Source organism: Convolutriloba macropyga, chromosome 1 (assembly GCF_964194025.1).
Source record: "Convolutriloba macropyga chromosome 1, txConMacr16.3, whole genome shotgun sequence".
In the NCBI taxonomy this organism is placed as follows: domain Eukaryota; kingdom Metazoa; phylum Xenacoelomorpha; order Acoela; family Convolutidae; genus Convolutriloba; species Convolutriloba macropyga.
The window spans coordinates 63,761,669-63,787,810 of NC_134468.1; the positions used below are offsets into that span (position 1 = coordinate 63,761,669).

Here is a 26,142-nt window from a genome sequence, read left to right on the forward strand (position 1 = left end):
CTTCTCAAGTCAAACGGTGCGCAACTATAATTTCTGATTCCTATACTCTTAGGTCCTCTGTGAACTTGAAATCCATTTTCAAAAGTGCTCTAAATCACCATGAATTTCTGCGCATACTATTTAACTATGTTAACAAAAGCAAATTTTGAAAAATTCTGAAGTTAAAGTTTTTAAAGCAAATAAATATTCTTTATGTAGATTCAAAATGTTAGCGCAAGTTCAGTGTACATTTCGGCAAAGTGATGGAAGATACCACGTTCCTGTTCTATTGTAAGCGCCAGGATTTACTGTTCAGTTCACATCAGACCCATTTCCCAAATTAACTAAAAGCTCCAAAGTCAGTTCAAGCTCTCAATTCCGATCGATCCCCTTCTCAGTGGAGCGTTAGTCCCAATAATTACTCGGTCATCCTTGCCTTCCAGTAGTCCCCACCAGTCAGTGGGATCCGGGATGTCCAGATGTCTCCTGAGGAAGGCCAAGGAGGCACGGTTGCTTAATTGCATGGCTGCAAGTGCAACAGACACTAACTGTTTCCATTCGAATAAATCAGAAGTATTACGAATGAGCTGGACATCCCTTCAATTAATTTTACTTTGAAAAAAAAATCTACAAAAAATCAAAATCTGTACAGACGTGCAATCACGGCTGGTTGTATACCGCCAAAAAACAAAGTTATAAAAATAAATAGCTGTGCCTAACACTGTACCAATGCCTTTTCAAGCACACAGACTGAACTGCAGCAGGGACTGCATTCATTGAAAGAACATAGCTGCAAAAAATATGAAAATTAATTCACGTTATTTCAATATTTGCCATGATGGAAAATTTGTCCGGGATATGAATTGTCTCTTCAAGTTCTCCTAAAATAACCTTCATTTAGTTTCTCAATAACGCAATCGGAGTGAGATTCTGTTCATCTTTTAGTCACTGATAACTTCAAAAAAAGTATCCAAAAGTCATCTTGAGAGCAAATTATCACAGACAAAACATAGCAGGACAAGTCCTGACCACCAATTCAAAGAATTTTCATTGAGTAAACAAAAAACTAGACCTCGAATGGACTATGAATGGATTGGAAAATCCCTTTGAAAAAAATCCAATAAAAAAATCGAAAAAACAGCAAAAATCATAGTCAAAACGCCCCAACTGAACAAAGAAGCAATAGCGAGCAGGCGAATTTTTGTTCAAACGCCGTTTTCTCACTCTACTTCAAAATTGGAGCAAAAAACACGCCGCAAAACCAATCGCTTTTTCGCTACAATTCTTGTTTCAGCGTGACCAAAATTATGACTTAGAAAACTGACTATTCACACCAATCTGAAGCATCGCCTACCTTATTAAACAAAAGATTTCGAACCAACAACAGAAAAATTTCCATTAAAAAAACAAAATGACGAAAACAAAAAGCATCTAAAATAATTTACATCAAATTGGGACTCCGAGAGTGCAGGTAAGACCTAGTAATACAAAATACAGAAAGTTCGAAATAATTTTGTATCAATTGAAAGACAAGGTAACATGCTCGAAAACACAACCAAACAAACGGCTAGTTTATGGCGGAGAAAAAAATTAAAAAAATCTCTATAACATTTGAACAAAATTCTCTAAAAAAGCGATAAAATGCGACTTCTAAACTGTATTTGCAGAAAATTGTTAAATGAATCTTTTGCTAGATCAGTCAACCAACCAATACTTTGCATAGAAATAAACAAAAAAGGCAAAGTTAAAAAGCAAATGAGAAAAACCTGCAAATTTGTGTAACTTATTTCAGTGAAAGGTTCCCTGCCTAGCTTTCAAGTGCCTGTTCACCATAACCATGCCTTTAAAATTATTTTTAATTAAGAACTGAAAACCTACAGCGAGAACCATTTATTTGGAAGAAATAGGCAAAACACAGTTAAAAATTTGCACTTATTTAATCAATTTTCTTTAGCAAAACGACTCAAAGTCAAAACTAAACAAATTCAGAGACAATCAAGAAAGTGCCAGAACGACTGATTTTAACAACAAAACTCCCCAAACGCAATAAAAATTGTAGAATGCAAAAAAAGTTTGAAAAAGCTTAAAACAAGGTAAAATTGCAAAGGTATCTAAAAGTTGACACCAAAAGTAGAAACCTCTCTTCAGATGCTCAAAAAAGCTGCTTGCAAACGAACTATTACCAGTTTAGAACTCCTTTGATTTGGAGTTAACACTAAAAAAACTGCTTTCAAAAAAAGCCGCACGTGATCAAAACTTTCCGTTCGCTCAGTGAAAAATTTTTTTTAGATCTACTTTTCTCGCTCACACAAATAAACGCCAAGAACAGAACACCAATCTATCTTCTCTTAGCTCTTGAGCAATTTGACCTAAACAATTTCCTTTCAAGCATTTCACTTGCTGTTTCAAATACACTCCAACTAAATTACCGATCAAAAAAGACGCTCCACCAATACTCCTCTTCAAGTTAAAAAAACAGCGCCCCAATGAAATTCAAATTCTTTGAATTGTAAGAAATCGTTCACGCGAGAAAACACAACCAGACTCCAATATAATTGAAACAGCCCGAAAATTCATATATTGTACAAAAACAATTGGTGTATCAATTTACCAAGCACTTTAAACTCAAAACATACCCGGCAGATTGCCGGAAAACAGCCGCCGTTGATTCCAATAAGCATGATTGGGATTGAAAGAATAGAAGATATTGAAAAAAAAAATTTTGTACAAAAATATTTTTTAAGTCCGAATTATTTTGATGGCATTTCGTAGCTGAACATAACGTACTTCTGTTTCCTAGAGAGAGGCTACAGGGGCTACTATCAAAACCAATAAGCATTAGAAAGCATTAGAGATGGTAACTAAGACTTTTAGGAACGACGTTCAAATAGCGGGCATCTAAATTTGGGCTTTATAGGGTTTATCCCGTTTCTACAATTTGGATTTATCCCATTTCTGACTTCAATTTTTCATACTGACTCTGTTCATTTTGAATTGCTTTGCTAAACATAAGCATGATTGGGATTGAAAGAATAGATATTGAAAGAAAAATATTTTGTACAAAAACATTTTTTAAGTCCGATTTATTTTGATGGCATTTCGTAGTTGAAGATACTTCTGTTTCTTAGAGAGAGGCTACAAGGTGTTACGTAGTAAATGAAAGAACTAATTTTAGCTAATCAGAATTGAGTATTTATATTCGAATTTAAACGCGTATAAAACGTTCTAATATACATAGAAAGTTCCGAAAAAGTTCATTTAACCTAATTTTAAGTAAATATAACCACTATATGTACCGATTAAGCTGGTTTTCGGCTTAATATTTTTAGTTTTTCTAGACAATTGCCGATTGAATAGGAACTGATTTGACGTCAATGACATCAGACGAAAAAACCTGTTAAATGAACAACAAGAAATCCTGCCGTCTAAGTTCCACTTGTTGCTTTGTACGTTTTACACCTAATACGTTGTCTCGATCATTGCTTACACGTTGCTTTATATGCTATGATTTGTACGTTTTGGAGCTTATAGACTGACTATAGCGAATTGAATCCTCGAACTACTGTTTTACCAGAGTTTATATGGTACCGCTCCGGGTTTACGAACACCCATTTCCTTTGTTTTAGATTCATTGATGTAGAACCGATTTCTTTGAATATCAAAGTGGCCAAATTAGTTTCTATTTTGAAGCACTGGTCATTGATCTGTAATTATAGACTATCAAAGACCGAAGGTTATGTACATGAATTCGACTCAGTTGCCTTTTGCTTAACGTGTTGTTTGAAAGTGAACTATTCATATTTGGAGTCAAAACCCAATCGGACAAAAGCAAACCAACAGTTGATCAATCTGAACTTCTGACAAAATCGAACGAAGGTGAGCAAAGGCTTATTGGTAATTTTCCTCGATATCGGAATTGAATAAATGTTGGTTATGCATATTATGGGCGCCGGTTGTTAGTTCCAAAATCTTCAATGGGCTTTTGGCAATTATGCCTTTGGTTGTGGAACCTGAAATAATGAACCAGTGTTTTCTGGACTGTCTTGCAGACCCCAACCTCGAACGAAGGAAGTTGCTTGAGCTTTATTTCGAAAGCTGAATCACAACAAAAACTTCAAAAACTAAGATTCAAAAAAAACTTTTGAAGTCTTGAATTAATATTTTGCATTTAGACGGCAAGAATCCCAAACCGTGAACAATTTTTCGATATCGCATGGGGTAGTAAAATTTAACTATTCCTTTAAAAAAAGAGGCAAGGAGTCCCCGCAACCCGCAAAGATAATTTTGGGACGAAAAAACATCGGTTTTGAAAATTTTTGGTAGATTTACCGACAATTCGAAAAAATTGATATAGTCGGTTTGTATATCCAAAAATAACCTCTAATATAGAGTAAATTGATAGAAAATAATGCTAAATTGTTTAATTTTGAAAGTTTTTGGTCAATTATGAGGCAATTCAAAAAACTTGTGGAAATCAATACCGAATATTGATAAACCGTATTTTGAAGCTTAAAACCGTCCAGTTTGCTGGATTAACGTTCGGTAATCAAGAATTTGCAAAAATTGACCAAAATTTGAAAAAAATTGGACAAATAAATAAAATTTTGACAAATTTGTCAAAAAATCAAATTTCCAGCAAGAAGGTTCGTAAATTGAGTGAAACTCAATAAGCAAGAAAAGTTGTGAAAATTTTCACAACCTCCGGCCTCCAAAAAAAAAGATCGAATCCCTATAATTTTTTCTCGTCGCTCATTTATGTACCGTTTCGTCTGCATTCTTTTCGTCCGTTAAAATTTCAATTCTCCGTGTTCCGTTTTTTCAAAAACGTTGCTCTCCCAAAACTCCGCTTTTCGTTTCCTTCCGCCTTTTGTCCGAATTTCGATGTGATATGTCATATGTGATGAAGTATGTTGTTGTTTTTGCTGTAGTATGTTGAGTATGCTGGTTTGTTGTTTAGGTCTTATAGCTTTCTAGGGTGTGACTTAAGTTTATTCTCGAGTTACGGCTGGAGTGTCCTTCGACTTTTCAACTTTACTAATTTACTAGCCCTTCTGTTGTAGTATATTGATTTTGCTGCTGTATGTTTGTGTGTACCTGTACGATTGCTAGTTGGTTTGGTCCTGTTGCCTTCTAGGGTGTGACTTAAGTTTATTCTCGAGTTACGGCTGGATTGTTTCTCGACTGTTCCAACTATCTTAGTCTAAAAACACACTATTGTAGTTTGTTCAATTTTGCTGTAGTTTGTTTAATAACGTTAGTATGATGATTGTTTGTTACGGTTTGGGTTTTGCTAGGATGTGACTTAAGTTTATTATGGAGTTACGGCTAGTAATTTTTTCGACCTTTTCATCCTTTTAGTGTACTACTTAATAGTCGTAAATTAGTTTGCCATTAAATTTGTCGTTATAGCCCCATAATGAACTATATTAGATTGTCTTGCAGTAGCTTCTCTCCTTCTTCCTAGGGTGTGACTTAAGTTTGTTCTGGAGTTACGGCTAGGTTGGTCGGTTGAGTTTTTGCTGTGGTCTGCTAACATAGTTCTTTCCGACCTCATTTCCCGCCCGTTCTTTCCCACCGTCCCGTTTCGTTGCGTTGCGCGTTTTATTCGCTCGCTTTCCCGTACGTCCCGTTTCCGTTGCATCGCGCGTTGCTCACTCAACTTCCCGTCCGTAACGTCTCCGTTATGTCGCGCGTTGCTCGCTCGACTTCCCGTCCGTAACGTCTCCGTTTTGTCGCGCGTTGCCCGCTCGACTTCCCTTGTGTCCTTTGCCTCCCTCCGCGTTGAGCGCATAGCGTCCAGCGCTCCACTTCTGTTTTTGTCGGACACCGTGGGCTCGACGACCCTTTCTGTTCTTTGGGCGGTTTGTTTTACAGACTGTCTACAGTGTGCTGTGTTTGGTGTCTTTTGCGTTGGGTTTGTTTTGCTTGGGTTTGATTTGTTTGGAGTGTGCAATAGATAACCGTGTGCAGTGGTAGTTTCGCTGATATTTGGAAATAAGAACATCGTGATGTCTAATAGTCTTGATCAAAAAGTCAAAAAGTTGTACGCTGCCAGGTCAAAGCGTGAGGCTGAGTTGCATGCTATACATGAAGATATTCTTCATTGTATAAATAGTCAAAGTAGGCGAGTGAAAGTTGAACGCCTAGTAACAAAGTGCAACGAAGCATTTATGACTGTTGTAGACAAAAACGAGGACCTGATTGCATTTGCTGGAAAACAGAGGATCCAAGTGCACTTGTTCCTTCATTAGAGTCTTTTATTTGGAAGCAATGAGAACTACGAACGACAAGATCCTCACTTCAGCACGGAACTACATCAACTCTGCTGATGATAAAGTACGTGAGTTTCACGAACCGAGGGCTTCCATTTGTTCTAGACTTCCCTCATTGATGGCCTCGTCAAAAACATCTAGTCAGCGTAAACATGATTACGTAATTGCTAAGATGAAGCGCGAGGAAACTGAAAAACAAAATCAGGCAGCCATTCGCCTCGCTAAACAGAAAAAGCAAATGGAATTAGATGAATTGGAGGAAAACAACAGGAAACGGTTGGCAGAGGCAACTCTGCAAGAATTTGAATTGCTGGACGCCGTTTCTAAAGGTAGCCAATCTGAAACAACTCCAAGTGCTAGGAGCTCAATGAGAAGTGAAAAGGCTGTTCAGGACTGGATCAACACCTCACTTGCTTTAAGTTTTAATAACGAGGAGAAAACTGGTGAACCAGAGGTTACGAAAGACCCTCCAGAATGCCCTAGCCACAATAACGGGGGAGCAGTGGCAGATCATAACACTGACATTTCAAGGCATTCAATTCAAAAAAATTGTCGAGGCAATTACATTTTAAGCAATGAGACCTTGCAGCAATTCGACCCCTATTATACACCACCTGGAAATTTTTTGGCTCCTGCTAACACACAGGCGTTGTACCAGGCGAATCTACGGGCGCAAATGAACCAAACAGGCCAACAAGGCATGGCGCTTCCGAGCATAATTAACCATGGAACCGCAGATAACCACCCGCATCTGTACACGGCCCAGGGGCTTCTTCACTGCCCATTCAACAGCCTATTCCACCACAGCAGTCCGCAACGCAAGAAAATCAAAATAATGAAACCGAGTTATTTCCAAACGCGCAACTTCAAACTTCTTAATCCAGGAGACCTGAAACATCAAGTCTACCCAAGAATAATTCGGCCCAGCGGATATGCTCCCGACAACAAATTAATTTTGTCCCCCGAGCACCAAACACCACTCTTCCTCTTTTTCCGACAACAAATCATCCAGTCCCCGCAATAAACGTTCCCTTGCACCCAAGCGTCCCACCAAGTCAAAACACTCAACAGCACAACTCCGAACCCGCCCATCCCAATGACCTTCCCATTCCGAACCCAGTCTTCGCACCTAACCTCACTGCCCCCATCCAACACGCCACTTTGATTAATCAGCCTCCCGTCAACAACACTTTTCAGAATAATAATAACCGAGTACACAAAGTTGTACGTTCCGTTGCTCCTCCTATCCCAAAAATGCCGAATATCCCTCTTGGCCAAAACTTTGTGGCCAATATGAGTCATTGGCGATTTCCACAGCACAGACCGTCAATAGTCATTCAAGACACAACCACCGTGAATAGTCTGCTTCCAAATGTACACGCCCATATCGCACCCTCAAGCACTAATGTTCCACTACAAATATATCAGAATTCGCCCCCTTTGATTGATATGCAATCACCATCAGGTGGACAGCAGGAAAACCTGATCGCGACTACTAGTAATGTAGTACCTGATCTAGCCACTCCGGTTTTTCAGCCAACATACCCCTATGTTGGGCCCACTCCGTTGAATTGGAGTGGTCCGCAGGTGTCTACACCTGCCCCTCCGATACCGGACAATGCGTCATTGATTAGGGAATTAGCTGATGCAATAACAAGTAAGAAAAACGACCCTTTGCCCGAGCGGAAACTTGCAGAGTTTAGTGGCGACCCAAACAGGCATGAATGGTATGGTCAATTCAAAAGCGTGATTGACTCGCAGTCGCTCACTGATGACGTTAAATTGACGTACCTTAAAACACTCGTCACCGGTAAAGCAAAGATTGCGATCGCCGAGTTTGCTTACTGTGGTTTAATGTACAAGGATGTACTAAGGACTTTGGAACGTAAATTTGGCTAGCCACAGGCAGTCGTAAGTGCACATTTGGATAAATTAAGCAATTTTCCGCCTCTTAAAATGCACAATAGTGATAACATCATTAACTATTCTGCAGCCATATCCAGCCTCGTTGGGGTTTTCAAGTCACTATCATATGATGCTGACTTGAAGAGCGCTTCCCTACTTAACCAAGCGGTACAGAAGTTACCACCAAACATGAAAGAGTCGTGGTCGCTCTTTACGGTTAAGAAGCACTGGGTTAAGCCTACCCTCCTTGACTTTAACGATTGGCTTAAGGAAAAAGCTGAGGCCCATGATCTTATGAAACAAAGCGCAACCAAGGCCAGGCCTGAAGATAACAGCACTTCAGTAACCAAGACCAAAACAGCCTCAAAAGTGTTTGCATCAAATTCACAACAAAGGGAAACAAAGAAGCAAATGCCATCTTCTTCCACAAACACTTACTCTCACTGCATTGTATGCAAAAGTAACCACCGGCTATGGGATTGTCGATTTTTCAAGGAAAAGACTCCAACCCAGAGAGCTAAGTTGGTGGCGGATAACAAACTTTGCTTTTCGTGCTTACGGGAAAAGCAGACATTCCGCCAGTGCCCTCAACCGAGAAAGTACCGAGCAGAGGGGTGCAATAGTTCGCATAACACACTATTGCATGGAGCAGATAGGGTTTTCCCAGCAAAACAGTCAACAAATTTCAATACCGTTCAGCCTTCTGGCAACACAGGTCAAGGTAATGCAACCACTAGTCAACAGCCGTCTAATAAGACCACAACAATGTCATCCGTTACTGATGTTAAGGGACTCCTCCAGGTAACGGAATTGCAGTTGGTCAATTCGTCCGGTGTAGATACCAAGGCTTTAGTTTTGTGTGATACCGCCTGCAGTAACTCTTGGGTGGCCGGTAGTCTCGCAGATAGACTCGGTTTGCACGGTAAAGCACTAAAGCTAACTGTCAAGGGTATTAATACCGAGGAAGTAGTTGATACTAGGGTTGTTTAAGTTACCGTGAAACCAAGAGAACATCAGGATTTCGAACCATTTACCATCAACCCTTTGGTTAAAGAGAGTCTGAACGTCGGCTCTGATATAATTGATGTACAGTCCCTGCAAGAGACTTATCCACACTTAGCAGTCCTTGATATCGTGACATATTCCTATAAAGACATTGAGATGATACTCGGACAAGATGTCTATCATGCCATCCCCCCGTTAGAATACTTCTCTGCCGATGAGAAGCGTTCACACGTTGCCGTACTCTTACCCATAGGTTGGGTCTTAAGCGGTCAGTTACCATTAAGTTCGTGTTTAACCTCAACGTGCTTTAAAGTGAATATCGAACATGACAATGAGTTAGCAAGTCAAGTAAAGTCATGGTAGGACATTGAATCGTTCGGAGCAAACAAGCAGGTAGACTCACGATCTGCTGCAGACAGAAGGGCTCACAAAATCCTTGAGAACACCACCGTACACAATGGCCTGAGAGACGATGTCGGAATGCTGTGGGCAGCAGACAACACCAAGCTCCCAAACAATTACTTCACCTCCCTTGTGCAGCTAAAATCTCTCGAAAAACGATTGGCCAAGGATGAAGACCTTAGGGAGAAGTATACTAGTACCATCAAAGAAGATCTGAATAGGGGGTATGTAATTGAGGTTCCGGACGCTCACAACGTTGAGAACCGGTCCGATAAAGAGTGGTACCTACCTCACCATCCGGTTTTAAACCCGAACAAACCGGGTAAGGTGCGTAGGGTGCTCAATGGAGCAGCAAAATTTCATGGTGCCTCACTGAATAAATCTTTGCTGACTGGCCCTGATCTGCTCCAAAACCTAATTTACGTACTTCTTCGCTTCTGACAACATACATATGCCGTCTCCGCCGACATCGAGGGAATGTTTCTACAGGTTGGCGTATTACCATCAGATCAACCATCACTTCGCTTTCTGTGGCGGGAGGACCCCACAACTAACGTTGTAGTGTATCAATATACGGGCCCAATATTTGGGGCTAAAGACTCGCCCACATGCGCCAACTATGCATTACAACGCACTGCGAGAGACAACGCTAAGTTTTACCCCGAAGCTGCAAAAGCACTCCTTGAAAATTTCTACATGGACGATTACCTTTACTCAGTGGAGTCTCCTGAGAAAGCCATCAATAGATCGAAGGAATTGGTACATCTTCTCCATCTCGGTGGGTTCAAGCTTACAAAGTTTGTAAGCAATGTGCCAGGTCTAGCTGATAGAATTGATGGTTCTCCTCAATCTACTGAGCCCAAGGTTATTGTTTCATGTCAAGAGGATTCATCGCACCTGCTTGGGCTAAAATGGGACCACACTAATGACACTTTAGTTGTGAGTCGGGGTACAAGCTGCGCTATCACCAAGTCCCTCACGCAACGCTTGGTCCTAAGTCTTGTCTCGAAAGTCTTTGACCCCATTGGTCTTGTCGCACCGTTTACCGTCGGTGCGCGACTGCTCTTAAAATACATCTGGCGTGTCACAGGACAATAATGGGATGACGAGCTCCCGCAGGACACGGTTCAAAGATTTTTGGTTTGGAGTTCGGACTTACCAAAGCTTGAAAACATCAAAATTCCTCGAAGTTACTTTAGTGGACCCTTTGATAATATAGAGTTGCATATGTTCGGTGACAGTTCCCATGATATTTTCAGTGCGGTCGCATATCTGCGAACCCGAGTAAAAAACTCCTACGGGCAAAGAAAAAACAGAGCTTGCGTTTGTTTTGGGGAAAGCGCGGGTGGCGCCAATGAAAGTAATGACTGTCCCAAAACTCGAGTTACAAGCAGCTCTACTTCCCGCTCGACTGAAAAGGGAAATTACACAAGCACTTACTGTAACTGTTAACCAAGTATTCATGTGGACAGACAGCACGACCGTTCTCCAATGGATTAACTCTAATGAAAAGCAACCAATCTTTGTTGCAAACCGTGTTTGCGAAATTTTGGAGTATACCAGCGTTGACCAATGGAACCACGTCGCAACTAAGGATAATCCAGCTGACGTGGAATGTCCGCTGAGATTTTGCAACTAAGCAGTTGGGTCAAAGGTCCACATTTCCTAACTAATTCACGTTTCCCGTTTGAACCGAACAAAGACGTCATTAAAAACATCAAACTTGGCGTCAACCAAGCAGTCACTATAGAGGACACTGTATCTCTCGCTACATCTGTTAAAAAACAGACAACTCCCGTTCCGTCTTTATTCCCATTTGGTAAGTTTAGTTCTTATCAAAAGTATTTGCGCATTGCCGCATACGTTCTCCGGCTTTTGCCGAAACATGCCGGCTACCGTAACCTCGATGGTAGCATCACTGACCCTACTGAGCTTGACGAAGCCGAGCATCATCTACAGTACTTGGTACAAGGAGAGTCTTTTGAAACCGAAAGAAAAGCTCTTCTTGACAATAAATCTGTTAAACGGAGCAGCCGAATTGCTCCACATTCACCGTTTATTAGTCCAAATGGGCTAATCCGTCCCTCGGTCCGCATCAAGCGGTTAATGGAAGTCGGGTTTAACGTAAAGTACCCAATCATCTTAGATACACGTCATCCGTTTGTAAAACTGTCCCTTGAACACACGCACGTAAAGAATTACCATCAAGGCGTTGAATACCTAAGATCAATTGTGCAGGAACACTATACAGTACTGAAACTAAGATCATCTTTGCGTTCCATCAAAGCACACTGCCTGAGATGCCGAGAATTCCAAACTGTAATTATGCAACCAATCATGTCTGACTTACCCAAGGAGAGACTTGCTTACTAGTATCCTCCCTTCACGAACACCGGCGTTGACTACTTTGGGCCGTTCTATGTTACTGTCCGCCGTACTACTGCGAAAAGGTGGGGCTTCCTCTTCACCTGTCTCAATACTCGCGCTGTCCATGTCGAGATAGTTACATCCATGCACACCAGCTCTTGTGTCATGGGAGTTGAGCGGTTTGTGTCACGTAGGGGTACACCTGCCATGATTTGGTCAGACAATGACACTAACTTTATTGGAGCGGAGAAAGAACTCCGAGAAAGTATTGAAAAGCGGAATGTTGTCAACATTGCAGCTGAGCTCGCTCACGAAGGTATAAAGTGGAGGTTCAATCCACCCAGCGCACCACATCAAGGTGGTATCTGGGAGAGGCGGGTACGCTGCTTCAAACGCGTGTTATATACTGTTCTTGGCACGCGTCGCCTCACGGATGAGGTACTGCATACTATCTTTTGTCTCGTAGAGAATGCTCTGAATTCGCGTCCTTTAACACCCGTGAGCGCTGATCCGTGCGATTTGAACGCTTTAACGCCCGACCACTTTCTTTTAGGAGAACACTCTGCCGGTATTCCGTCTGTTGTCGGCAACAATGAGTTCGACCATCGTAAACGTTACGCCCGTGCGCAGTCGTACGCTAATGCGATCTGGTCCCGTTGGATCAGAGAGTACGTACCGACGCTGAACCGACGCTCTAAGTGGAAGACGCCTGCCGAGCAACAACTTAAGACCGGTGACCTGGTTTGGATAGTTGAGGAAACCAAACCTAGGGTTTACAACCCAACCGCTCGGATTGTGGAACTCCGTTACGGCTCCGATAGCGTCGCCCACTCCACCGTTTTACGTACGTCAACCGGTTCACTCGTCCGCCCGCTTGTAAAACTTGTACCAGTTTTCCCAACATCTTCCGGGCCGGAGGATGTTACGTAGTAAATGAAAGAACGAATTTTAGCTAATCAGAATTGAGTATTTATATTCGAAATTAAATGCGTATAAAACGTTCTAATATACGTAGAAAGTTCCGAAAAAGTTCATTTAACCTAATTTAAAGTAAATATAACCACTATATGTACCGATTAAAATGGTTTTCGGCTTAATATTTTTTAGGTTTTCTAGACAATTGCCGATTGAATAGGAACTGATTTGACGTCAATGACATCAGACGAAAAAACCTGTTAAATGAACAACAAGAAATCCTGCCGTCTAAGTTCCACTTGTTGCTTTGTACGTTTTACACCTAATACGTTGTCTCGATCATTGCTTACACGTTGCTTTATATGCTATGATTTGTACGTTTTGGAGCTTATAGACTGACTATAGCGAATTGAATCCTCGAACTACTGTTTTACCAGAGTTTATACAGGGGCTACTATCAATACCAATAAGCACTAGAGATGGTAACTAAAATTTATAGGAACGACGTTCAAATAGCAGGCATCTAAAATTGGGCTTTATGGGTTCATCCCGTTTCTATTTCTGACTTAAATTTTCATACAGACTCTGTTCATTTTGAATTGCTTTGCTGTGCAACTGATGTTCACAATCTATTTTAGCAGAATGAGAGAAGAGAGAAACTAGCCTGGAGAAGTCAAAAAGATATCACGCAAAATATTGAAAAAGCGGCAAAATGAGGTAAAACGAAACACTTTTTATTCGACGAAGTAAAAAAAATAGGAGCGCTATAATAGCCGGCTGAGAAGATGAGGGCGGCTATTAAACATTAAAAAGTATATAATGCCGCATTAGAGGGCCGATGATACCTGCTATTAAAGACACTACGAGACAAGACAGACAACAAAACGGAATAAAACAACAAGCCTTAATTACATTTAAAACTCAATATCTATCTATTTATTAAAAGCTTAACAACAAAGTCAAAAAAAATTGGACCTGGCTTTATTGAGAGTAATTAAAATTTAAACAAAAACAAAAAAATGCAAAAGTAAACATAGGTTTATGCGTTTGGAAAACAATTAATTTTAAAGACATGAAAACGCATTAGCTATCAACTGAAATGATAAATGAGCTCATTTACAACTCCATAAGAAACCATTGAGACCATTGATTAACCAGAATGTCTTAAGAAAACAAAAAAAAACAAAAAGTAAGAAATCAAAAAGTCAATTATTCAGAGCAAATGGCGTCGAATGGTTTAACATACCCGGCAGATTGCCGGAAAATAGCCGCTGTTGATTCCAATAAGCATGATTGGGATTGAAAGAATAGAAGATATTGAAAAAAATATTTTTGTACAAAAACATCTTTTAAGTCCGATTTATTTTGACGGCATTTCGTAGTTGAACATATTTCTGTTTCTTAGAGAGAGGCTACTATCAATACCAATAAGAATTACAGATGGTAACTAAGACTTATAGGAACGACGTTCAATTAGCGGGCATCTAAAATTGGGCTCTATGGGTTTATCCCGTTTCTATTTCTGACTTCAATTTTTTATACTGACTCTGTTCATTTTGAATTGCTTTGCTGAGCAACTGATGTTCAAATTCACTTTTAGCAGAATGAGAGAAGATAGAAACTAGCCTAGAGAAGTCAAAAAGATTTCACGCAAAATGTCGAAAAAGCGGCAAAATGGTAAAGCGAAAAAAAGTTCGACGAAGTAAAAAAAATAGGAGCGCTATAATAGCCGGCTGAGAAGATGAGGGCGGCTATTAAAAATCATAATCTATTCACTACAATTAATCAATTGCACCTTTTTTTCAACGCCAATAATGTGATATGAGAAATTTGATTAATGTGTGGTACTGAAAACACATAATTTTAAAGAGTTTTATGCAGTCTTCAATTTTCTGACGCAAGTGACAGAAAAAAAGCTAAATTGTTTCCTATTCTATTTATTTTCTAGGAGATTTCGGATTTGAATAATAATGATAAACTTTATAATAGGGAACTCTGTCAAACTATTACCGTGTAATTAACATTTAATTTGCGATTTGATCATATTTCATTTGTTTAACCTTTTCAGTTTGGCGATCTTTGATATATGTGTTTCAAATCTTCTCATAATGGAAAATTCATGGCTCGATTTAAGCCAATACATAATTAATTTTCACCTTGTGCTTGCGGAAAAAAACTGTCACACAAGATCCGGTAAATGTCATGTTAAATTTATTGATTTGAAACATGATTGCTCTCATACAGAACAGTGAAAAAAATTGTGGAGACTGTCTGAAGAGATTTATCAACTGATAAAGACGTTTAATTCTTTGTTAACAACAAACAAGGCAGCGTAATGATGTAATTCATTTCACTAAGTCTTAACATGAGGAGCAGTAACACACTTCGCGGCTCAAAACCAAACATTGCACTTCAGAACTATTTCCTAGGATACCAAACCTGCCGTCTTAATGAATAGACCAAAAATAACAGGAAGAAATCCGTTCGAAATTTGGGCAAGGAAACAGTTAGCGCATGCCTATTTTGGGGTCTGTTTTTCCTCTGACTTCTAAGATCCTGGAGAAAAGAGGAGGCAGGAGGAATGGAAAGTCCCCTTGGCTCTGATGGACTGTTCCGCGCAAGAACACCATAATCCTGTTTCCCATAACACAATAATCCACCCTTTATCTCTTTGCTCTCACTTCCGTTTCATTACTATTTCATTAATGCCAAATAAATTTATTTTCTGTGACCCAAATTGCTTAACAGTTCAAAAATTATGCGTTGACGGGCACAATAAAAACTTTTCAGCATATCGACCACCAAATTATAACCACATAACAATAATAATCGAACTAATTTCTCTCGCTGTCACTGTTGACCACACATAACGCTTACATCTCTGATCAACATGGTCGTGAAAAACAGTGATATTTTTTAGAGCATTTAATCAAAATATGTACTGTTGGAAAAGTAATTATGCTGTTGGCGAAGTAATTGTGATGTTGGCGAGGTAATTGTGATGTAATTAAGATTTCACGAGTGACATTTATCTGGAAATGAGAGTCCATTACGGGCCAGCGCTCCTATAATTTGGTCCATTTTAGCTCTTTAAAGCCACAAATCGAATCTTCATACATGTAAAAAGGTCCTTATAGTGTAGGATAAGGTGATAAAGGAACGATTATACTTTTTGGTAATTATACAATGTCTTCGTCCTTTATCCCCAAATTCCACAAATTAGCGCAATAATAATAGTTAATGCTAAGGGCGCCGACTTGTAATTTTCACAGGGAGTGTAGTGGAATAGAGAAGTGAAGTATTAGCCTGTCAATGAATCTGCTCTCCATCTTCTTCATTTTGACCAGATTCATTGGCCACTGGAATTTGTCACTGTTCACAAACAGCACTGGCTGCTGCACTTTAGTGATCAACTCCCTCTCCAAAGGATGCATCCACGCATCCAGTGCCACCGCACACTTCATCATAGGGCACGGAGGAGGAAGTGACTTAATTAACTATTTAAAAAAATCTCTTTCAATTAAAATTATTGGATCTATTTTACCAAACAGACGTATTATACTTGATTTCGCCCATTTGCCCACACATTCAGAAGTCCAGTTCTGAAAGTTTTTTTCATCTTCTCGATGAAAGCCTCCAACCCAAAACTCGAGTTTCCAAGAGATGGTTGAAGAGTTCTTGCATGATTGATTAAACTCCACCTACACCGTCCAAACCCCAAATCTAGCATCTAATCCCTACTCTAAACACGATTTTAATCTATCACAAGTTCTCACAAGCCATGTAGTTTAGTACGATATCTTGTAAAAATCTGAGAGCATCATTCAAGATAGCCATGAGAAATCAGTTAGAAACTGCTGTGAGCTTAAAACAAATACCGACATTTGACGTGTCCTCCTCCGCCCCACTATCCTTGAATCTGGGATCTTTTGCAAGTGCACATACGCTGGTGCCACCTCCGAAGGAGTGTCCCACAACTGCTACTCTTGTCATGTCCAAACGACCCTATAAAAGACTCTACAAACAGTCTAGACTAATCTGATCAACTTCTTTTACTGAGCTTGACAGGAATTTTGATATAATACAGGAATATGGACAAAGCTTGGGATAAAATCAGATTTAGCTTTCTAACTGAGATACTGAACACAACACCTCAAAAATTAACCACAATCTATTTCCTGTTGCTGTACTTAACAAAACTAATAGATCAACCCTAGAGATGAACCGATTAAAATCTTGTAAGATTCTTGCTTGATTGTTCAAAACTCTTAAAATTCTTGATGTATGATGAACAAATTTAGCTTTTTGAAAGATCATTAAGAGCAAGTAAACAGTAATGACAGTGTCACCTGGAACTGATGGAAGTTGATAGTGTTATGAAGATCAGAGGACGAGGCGGCATCGTACACTTTCTCACCAATATGAATTGAAAGTAGAAGATTCAACATGGCCACACACTGGTCACCTCTCTGTTCAAATCAAGAGACAGTACGCATCACAAATACAGTCTCTGATCTGCTCCGAAACGCATATTTCTCTATTTATTTAGTAGTGCCTTCTTAGTTTAATAAAAACTTTTTAATAAACCGATTTTAAAAACCTATTTTAATTAAAAAAAATACCTTAATTAATAAAAAATTTTGGATTTGAAGAATATGCATTTAGGTATCTTTTTTATTCCGAACAATAGTATAAATGGAAAAATTCCATGTATGAAGTAGCGAGGTAAGGAGCAGACCTGGTGTATTTGTTTATTCCTTAGAATAAATTCATCCTCTCCCTTTTTGGCTATTTTGAATGGAACCAACACTTCCTTTTTGTAAAAGTGGAAATCCTGCCAGCATTTTGACCAATATTGAGAAGGAGAGGGAATCGAATCTGATTTTCCATTTCGTTCTCGTAATTTTTGCTCTCCCAGTTGACTAGTTAACGTCACCTGGCCGTTTGCACCTATTTGTAACTCGGATGATCCGTGGAAACAGCCAATCAAAGTTTTCCCATAATCTACACAGGTGCCAATCTGCAAACAGCAAATGAAAACATAGTTTTTAGCATATTTCATAGTCCTGCAGTAGATCATGGTTGACATGTTGATATAATGACAATGTATTTAGTCAGTGAGTTATTTGTTGAGCTCAATTTATAAAACACATCCTACTATCGCCGGACGAATTACTTTCGAACGACAGGCGAGGAGGTTGGATTCGGTTGCATCTTTCTTTAGCTTAGGAGGATAGTCGCAATGTGTAGAATTGTGATGGGGTGGGGTAGAAACGTGAAGGGCGTATACCAAGCCCAATTGAATTCAACATTGCCCTATGCACCAACAAGTTCTGCTTCCTTAGAAGATTAGGTGAACCGTATACTTAGATACTTCTAGGGAGACTTATCCCTTTTTGGGGACAAAAGGTGATTTAACCAATCGAGCGAAAGAGCATTTACTTCGTTAACTTTTATTGAAAGAAATTTATCCCAAACATTAAGTCTCCCAAACTTGTAGGCCAATTTTTCTCGATTCCGGTTAATTCTACTATTGACGCAGGAATTGCAAATTGAAACTAGCAATAAAATGAAACAAGTTAATAGGTTCCCTCAATCATCCAAAGGACGCCGCTGAGACCTTCATATATCCAGAAATTGTTGTACGGCTACAGAAAGAACGACAAGGAAAGACACATATGAAAATTCCATTAAATTCTACTAGAAGACAGACGGTGTCAGAGTTGTTCAAACCGAAATCTATTCACTGAAAAATTGACATGTTCAATTGTGACTTCTTTTCAAACGTCAATACTGTGATATATGACATGTCATTAATGTGACAAGACCAAAAAAAAGAACCTCAAAGATTGGAAAATGTCCAAAAAATCATTTTTTTCTGTTAAAACTTGTAGTATCAAAGCCAAAAACCATTATTAAAACGTGAAACAGCAAAAAAGATGTTAGATTTTAATCCATTCGAAATACTATAAGACTTATCTTTGCTGACTTCAAGCTAAAAGGTGACAAAAAAGAGACCGTATACTTAGATACTTCTAGGGAGACTTATCCCTTTTTGGGGACAAAAGGTGATTTAACCAATCGAGCGAAAGAGCATTTACTTCGTTAACTTTTATTGAAAGCAATTTATCCCAAACATTAAGTCTCCCAAACTTGTAGGCCAATTTTTCTCGATTCCGGTTAATTCTACTATTGACGCAGGAATTGCAAATTGAAACTAGCAATAAAATGAAACAAGTTAATAGGTTCCCTCAATCATCCAAAGGACGCCGCTGAGACCTTCATATATCCAGAAATTGTTGTACGGCTACAGAAAGAACGACAAGGAAAGACACATATGAAACTTCCATTAAATTCTACTAGAAGACAGACGGTGTCAAAGTTGTTCAAACCGAAATCTATTCACTGAAAAATTGACATGTTCAATTGTGACTTCTTTTCAAACGTCAATACTGTGATATATGACATGTCATTAATGTGACAAGACCAAAAAAAAAGAACCTCAAAGATTGGAAAATGTCCAAAAAATCATTTTTTTCTGTTAAAACTTGTAGTATCAAAGCCAAAAACCATTATTAAAACGTGAAACAGCAAAAAAGATATTAGATTTTAATCCATTCGAAATACTATAAGACTTATTTTTGCTGACTTCAAGCTAAAAGGTGACAAAAAACCGTGGCAAAGCTCAATAATCCATTGTTATTTTTTATAAAATAAGAATTTAGAAGAAACAAAACGACCGCAAGCTTCCGAGTAAAAGCACACTAGATTGGCTTCCCTAAAACTCCATTGGAAGCCAATTAGAGCTGTCAATTGTAAGCCTTGGATTTGAACTGATCTGTTCTGTAATTAACATTAAAAAGCAAAATGCGAAAACGTTTTTAAAAGGGACAGCTACGGATTACATTCCGAAATATTTTTTGGACTGTAAAAAGTGACTATAAGAACAAAACTAGACTGGCTGTTGCTGCTCATTTATTAGGAGCACGTAATTGTTCCGAATATTACGGATATGGATAATTGGACAAAAACGTCAATATATCAAGAAAAGTGATGAGTTTTGGATTATTATTGAGTTAAATTAGCAAAAAAAACGGACAAAACTTTAATTCAAGAACTCTCAGAGGTAGTACACGTAAAACTAGCCCTGTTTGTAGTTAACCGAGATTCTGTCAACAGTTTTTAAGTATGTGAATCCGGAAAATTGAAACAAAGTGGACCAACGAAGCTTTTTTCGTGTCGTTTTTCATGAAAAAAGGGTGAGTTTTGAAAAATTTAGCAGAAATTTGAGCCAAGAAATTGAATCAAACAGTTCAACAACACTCTTTTATCTGTAGAGGTTACACCAACAACACTATATGCAAAACACAGCAAATATGATTAAAAAAATTGCGTAAAAATACGGAAAATTTGAACAAAAACAACAAAAATCAGTCAAATATTCACAAAACTTTAAACCTCGATAACTCTTTGGAAACAAACAAAAACCAAAAATGTATTAAACAAAAATTATACACTTGACGTGCTTTCTAATTCCAACACTCACAACCCTCTATGATGAATATATCGATCGGCCATAATTGACTGAACCAAAAAATCTATTTGAGTAGATAGTTCCTCCCCCACTATAGTGGGTCGGAGCAATGATAATATACTCATAAATGGGCGTCATGGATTCTTATAATTGTGTTTTTTCTCTTCAGAACCAACGCAATAAGTGACATCTGTTTGCAGTGCAGTACTAGTAAATAACTATATAGAGAGCACAACAACGTTTGAAAATAAAAAATTACGCCCACTAATCGACAGAACAGACCACCTGCTCTGCGGGATAATTTTACTACGCTGCTTCAGATTATGTTTTTAAATCTTAATATTTAGCACTACAATGGTTTAAAGTGAAAAGTCATACCAAAGTCGGCACACTTCTGCCGTTCATTATACGCAATGAACCCCCGCCAATTGAGTGTAGCTTCAAATTGTGAATGAAAACAACTCACATCACATAAAACGCAAGAAGTTAAAGGCGAAAACGTCAATCGAAGTCATACCCGCAACGCAAAAATTTTGCTCAAAAACAGCCAGCAGAGCACCGGAAATAACTTGAAGACTCCTGCAAACTGAACTACAGAACCAACAATAGGAGCACAGTTAGGGGATGAGGTAGGCGCATCTATAGGGGTAGACGTTGAGATGAGAGGGTGCGGAGTAGAGACAGCGTAAAAAGTTGTGAGGATGACACAGAAGGTATTTGTAGGGTTAGTAGAGTAGTAGAGTGAGGTGAGAAAGGGACCAGCGGGGCTGTTATGGGATCCAATTTTCTTTAAATGACTTTTTAATTTTGACTAAAACCAGTGCGATTACTAGCTAAAGCACATTAGAAGCAAGCGAAGCATTCTGCAAGTGCTAATGCAGTGCGTGAAAAGCAGAAGACAATGTCAAAAAATCGTACTTCAAGCCATGCTTCATTTATAAAGAAGAGTATAAACAAATATTCCTGTTCAAGTTGACAAACGACTACAATAAGTGCTTCAAACTTGATGCAAGAGCAATTAATTAGTCTAAAGCAAAGTACCTCTCTGAAGTGAAGTGACACGTGATTGTCACCATCTAGCACACATTCATTGCAATGAGACTCGATCGGCGACGATAGTGAATTAAGGTCGCGTTCTCCGTCTCCACTGATATTAAATCTCGAATTCGTGACATTGAACACATATGTGAAGCCGTTATCGACATCAGACTCACAGAAACGACGTGTTGATCTGCGCTCATCACTGTAAAAACGTTATAACACGTACCCGACTCATGCAAGGTAACCACAACACACAATAAGATATTATAACACAGAAGGATACCACAAACAGAAGGATAGTCATCAATAAAAAATTAGGATACCACAAACAATGTATTAATGTGTCTGAAATTGAAATAGACGGAGCCAAGACCATTAACAAAAAGCAATCTGCAATGCATTTAATAAATCTTTTGCGGAAATGGGCAATATTCTGGTGATTTCGTTCCTCTCAATATCCATAAGTAGGAACACTGTTCTGAAAAATTCAATTTTAGAGTATTAACTTTAAAAGAAATCTACAAAACCAATGATAGTTTAGAAAACAGTAAATCACCGGGTCCAGGATTTGTCCATGCATGGGCTTTAAAGGCGGTAAAGTACGCAATTGGTACTCATCTGCAATTTATTTTTAATGAATGTATTCAAAACAGTGTCTTTCCAACTGTTCTAAAACATGCATATGTCACACCAATTCACAAAAAAGGATCAACAACACAAGTGTGCAATTATCGACCAATTTCGGTCACACCAACTTTTGCTAAGCTTTTTGAGAAGCTTCTCCTTTTACAAATGATGGATCACATTAATAAAAACAATCTACTGAATAAAGAGCAATTTGAATTCCACAACAAAAAATCTTCAACAGATGCAGTATTGTTTTTCAATGACACAGTAATAGAAAACCATGAAAATTGGCAAACCACTGCATTCAATTCAATTTCGCACAAAATATTTCTTAAAAAAGCAGAGTGCTTCAACTTCTCTGAGCCTGCAGTTAATTAATTGAGCAGAGTGCTTCAACTTCTCTTGAAGCAGAGTGCTTCAACTTCAAAAAGCAGAGTGCTTCAACTTCTCTGAGCCTGCAGTTAATTAATTTCTCGAAGAAAGATCACAATGCGTCAAAATAGGCACTGAGGTCTCAGAACACATTTTCGTTAATCACGGAGTACCGCAAGGCACAGGATTAGGACCCCTAATATTTCTTTTATACGTTATCGATTTTTCAGAAAAAATCAAAGATGACTTTGAGCTTGTTCAATTTGCAGGCGATACTAGTATTTTATGTCGATATGAACCAGGCGAAACAATTGCAACAAAAATTGAAAATATTTTACTGAAGACGGACAGTTACTTGAAGGAAAATCAACTCACTTTGAGTGCTGATAAAACAGAACTAATTTATTTTTCTACCAGTGACGAATTAGAACCAAAAGTTACTTTTAACGGAAATTTGATAAAAACTACTGAGAGTTGTCGTTATATAGGAATACACCTTGACTCAAAATTGACTTTTGAAGCATATCTAAATGTAGTTTTAAAAAAATGGCGGCCGCCATTCGCTCACTATATCTAGTAAGAAACCATATACCTTTGGAAGTAAGGTTGCAAGTTTTCAAATCTTTAGTCCTGTCTCAATTGTCATTCAGTGGAGTTTATTTACAAACATTGTCAGCAAAAAATATACAGCGTATAAATCGACAGATTATTTGGGGCATAAAAGTGTGTTATATGCGTCGTAAATTCGATCATTGTCGTGATATCCTTCTCAAATCGTGATATCCTTCTCTACCAGCTGAATTAATTATTTCAAAGTTTAGTATATTGAAACCCCACACAGACTTGAAACAGAGGATAGTATCAGAAACATTTTTAAAAAATGTGCAAACCGCCTACAGTTAAAACAGAACAAACGGACAAAACAGCTGATAATAAGAACGCAAAAGTATACCGAGCAGAGTAAAAGATCTTTGATTTTGAAGAGCATACAAAAGTGGAATAAGTTACCCTCTAACGTAAGAGCGACGGATAACAAAATTCTTATCAAAAAAATTTAACAGAGTTTTTGCAACGTTAGCATGAAAATTTTCCAATAGATAGACAGTTAGGATCATTCGTGTCTTATTTTTTTATATAGTAGAACGAACAGCTTAATGGGTAACATCAATTAATAACCAGAAGTTTGATGTATAATTTTGATTACTTCAATAAATATTCGTGATTATTCTGAAGGCATGTAAACTTTAACCTTTCGGTTATATTATTAATTTACATGTTTGGAAAAAAAAGATTATTGTGGAATTTTAAAAAGAGGCCAAAATCAGAAAAAATTGAGAACCCATTGCTTGCAAAATTTTTCCGTATATGTTGACATATTATTAGGATCCAACATTAAAGACCGATAAAACTTTACTCTAAGATCATAAAATTCATACAGTTTTTTAAAAATTATTAAGTAGCTAGTTTATTTTCCTTTCGACCTACTTTAGTGGGGAGAGGAACTATATAATCAAATGAGTTTTTTGTTCAGTCAATTTTCGCCGATCGATATAATCATCGTAGAGAGTTGTGAGTGGTATCAAAAGAAAGCCCGTCCAGCGAAGAATATGGATTTAAAACATTTTTTCAATTTTCGTTTTTTACGGGGAGTTGAGGCTTAAAATTTTGTGGATATTAGACGTAATTCAGTTGTTTTTTCACATTTTCGGTATTTTGTTAGATTTCAATTTTACGGAGAGTTATCGAGATTTAAAGTTTTGTGAACATTCGGCCAAATTACGATGCTTTCGTTCAATTTTGCCTCCAATTTTGGTCCCAATTTTCGTCCATTTTTTTGCTTAAAGTATGCTAAAATTGTTAAAGGCAGTATTATTGGTTTAATCCTTAAACATAGAGGAGGGTTGCTGAATTGTTCGATCCCAGCGTTTCGGATTTATTCGAGCTAGATCGATCACAGTGTTTCGAGCTAGAATTTATTCGAAATTTTTTGAAATTCAGATTTTTTTTCGTCAAAAATGGGACCAAATATGCTTTTTTAGGTACTTTTCTGTAAAATTGCTGGAAGTAGACAGCTAAAAACTGCAGATATTTCTTTCGCAAGCTCAAAAAAAGCTATTTAAACTCCTGCTGGCATTAAAAGCTTCTGGAATTAATTATGATTTGGCCATTTATTTTGTAAATATAAGCTCGATAATTTTACAAAAAGCATTATATATTTTTGATATAATGAGAAATAGTGTCCAAAAACTTAGTCTCCCCAATCAGCAATCCAATTGGCTTCTTTAAAAGTTAAAAAAAAACCTAGACAACGCTTTCAGTCGTAATCTAATGTCTGTTATGATTTTGATGACATTTGACTTAGAAGCTTTTGGTACATTTTTGAACTTCGCCGCTATATACGTATAAATGAACTTCTTAGACGATTAGTTTAGAGCTGGTTGTTTTCAATAACTTTCGAATGAACTTTTTGAAAGAAAAGATTTTTTCAACTGTCTCCTTTTTCTCTCATTTTCCGATTTTCTGAATAAAAAGTCTCCACTACTTTTGCTGGTTCAAACATTAATTATTGTGTTGCTTATACGTCTTGACAGGTGGCTTCGACCAGTTAATTTCATAAAAAATTTTCAAGATTTTAACTTATGACTTCCAATGCTTTTCAAATTTTAGGTTTCGTTTTGTCATTTTTACGCAGTCTTTGTGAAAGTAAGACCTGTTGATTTCAGATGAGAAGCAAGTGATGATTTACTTTTCTTGCAGATAACATCTTAGTACTATAGTACTTTCAACTATGTGATGTCGTAAAAACGTTCATGGCCAAAAATGTTTGTAAAAAGTAATGGCTTCTGCCTGTATTCGTTGTTAATTTTTCTTGTGACTTAGTGTCATTAAAAACAGGCGCAGTTGGTTTCCTGAGGTGTTGCAAGTTAATACGTCACTTTCAGTTGAACTTTTATATCTGTTATGGCTTTTGAAAAAATATGATCCCAAAAACATGTTTGGATTTTTCAGCATCGCCATTTTTCTAAATTATTTTTCGTTTGATTTAAAGTCACTGTAAAAACTGGTCACAACCCCTTTTCCAGTGAGCTATAATTCGAACTTTATAACGGTTAAAGTTTCGACTATTTGTTTCGCGGCTTTGTTACTACGAGATTGCATGATTACTGTGATTTTTATATATTTATACTTTTTGTAGGATTGTTTTTACTTTTTAAAATATAATATTAATGGTAGGTCCCATTGGCTTCGAGAAAATGCGCAATTAAACATTTTTTATGTTCTTATTGACAAACGTATCGTTTAAACGGCTTCACTGCTATTTTCATGCCACGACTGAATTTCTGAATTCTGCCGGTACTTGTCCTTTTTTTGTACTCGCATGACGTAAACTGGATAACGAAAGGTCTCAATTGCATCCCATGGAGATATAAATGAACATTTAAATTAGTATTTAAGGATTTTAATCACTTTGAATTTTTTTTCAAAAATAGAAATGTATTTTCGATTTTTGTACCTTTTGCTCTTTTTGTCGACCTGTTAGCCAGTTGCATCGAGGACAGGTCCCATATGTTTTCTAATAAAGTATAGGATGATTTGATTTATTTAGGTTTTATTTGATGTGAGTTGGATTTTATTGTTTAAAAATATAGACATCGAGTTTTGGTCGTATATAACGTTTGTTATTTGAGTATTATGATTGTCTTTTCTAGTAGTCCTATTAAC

General features: G+C 37.9%; 3 protein-coding genes across 5 annotated transcripts in view; 1 reads left to right on the top strand and 2 right to left on the bottom strand.

Annotated features, from left to right (window-relative positions):
- The window catches only part of LOC142341528 (33 kDa inner dynein arm light chain, axonemal-like), a 110,884-nt gene that overhangs the window by 39,181 nt on the left and 45,561 nt on the right, over positions 1–26,142 (top strand). The window lies entirely within an intron of this gene.
- LOC142341517 (protein O-mannosyl-transferase TMTC4-like) overlaps positions 1–26,142 on the bottom strand; it is a 114,754-nt gene that overhangs the window by 14,430 nt on the left and 74,182 nt on the right. The window lies entirely within an intron of this gene.
- Positions 1–26,142, bottom strand: part of LOC142344249 (platelet-activating factor acetylhydrolase-like) — a 27,240-nt gene continuing 1,098 nt past the window's right edge. Inside the window, exons 4-10 of the mRNA XM_075395816.1 lie at positions 21,421–21,622; positions 17,584–17,865; positions 17,195–17,314; positions 16,728–16,850; positions 16,152–16,342; positions 15,364–15,479; positions 1–505 (exon numbers count right to left, since the gene is read on the bottom strand). Of these exons, the coding sequence (XP_075251931.1) occupies positions 339–505; positions 15,364–15,479; positions 16,152–16,342; positions 16,728–16,850; positions 17,195–17,314; positions 17,584–17,865; positions 21,421–21,622 (1,201 nt within the window). The 3' untranslated portion in view covers positions 1–338. The remainder of the gene's footprint in view (positions 506–15,363; positions 15,480–16,151; positions 16,343–16,727; positions 16,851–17,194; positions 17,315–17,583; positions 17,866–21,420; positions 21,623–26,142) is intronic.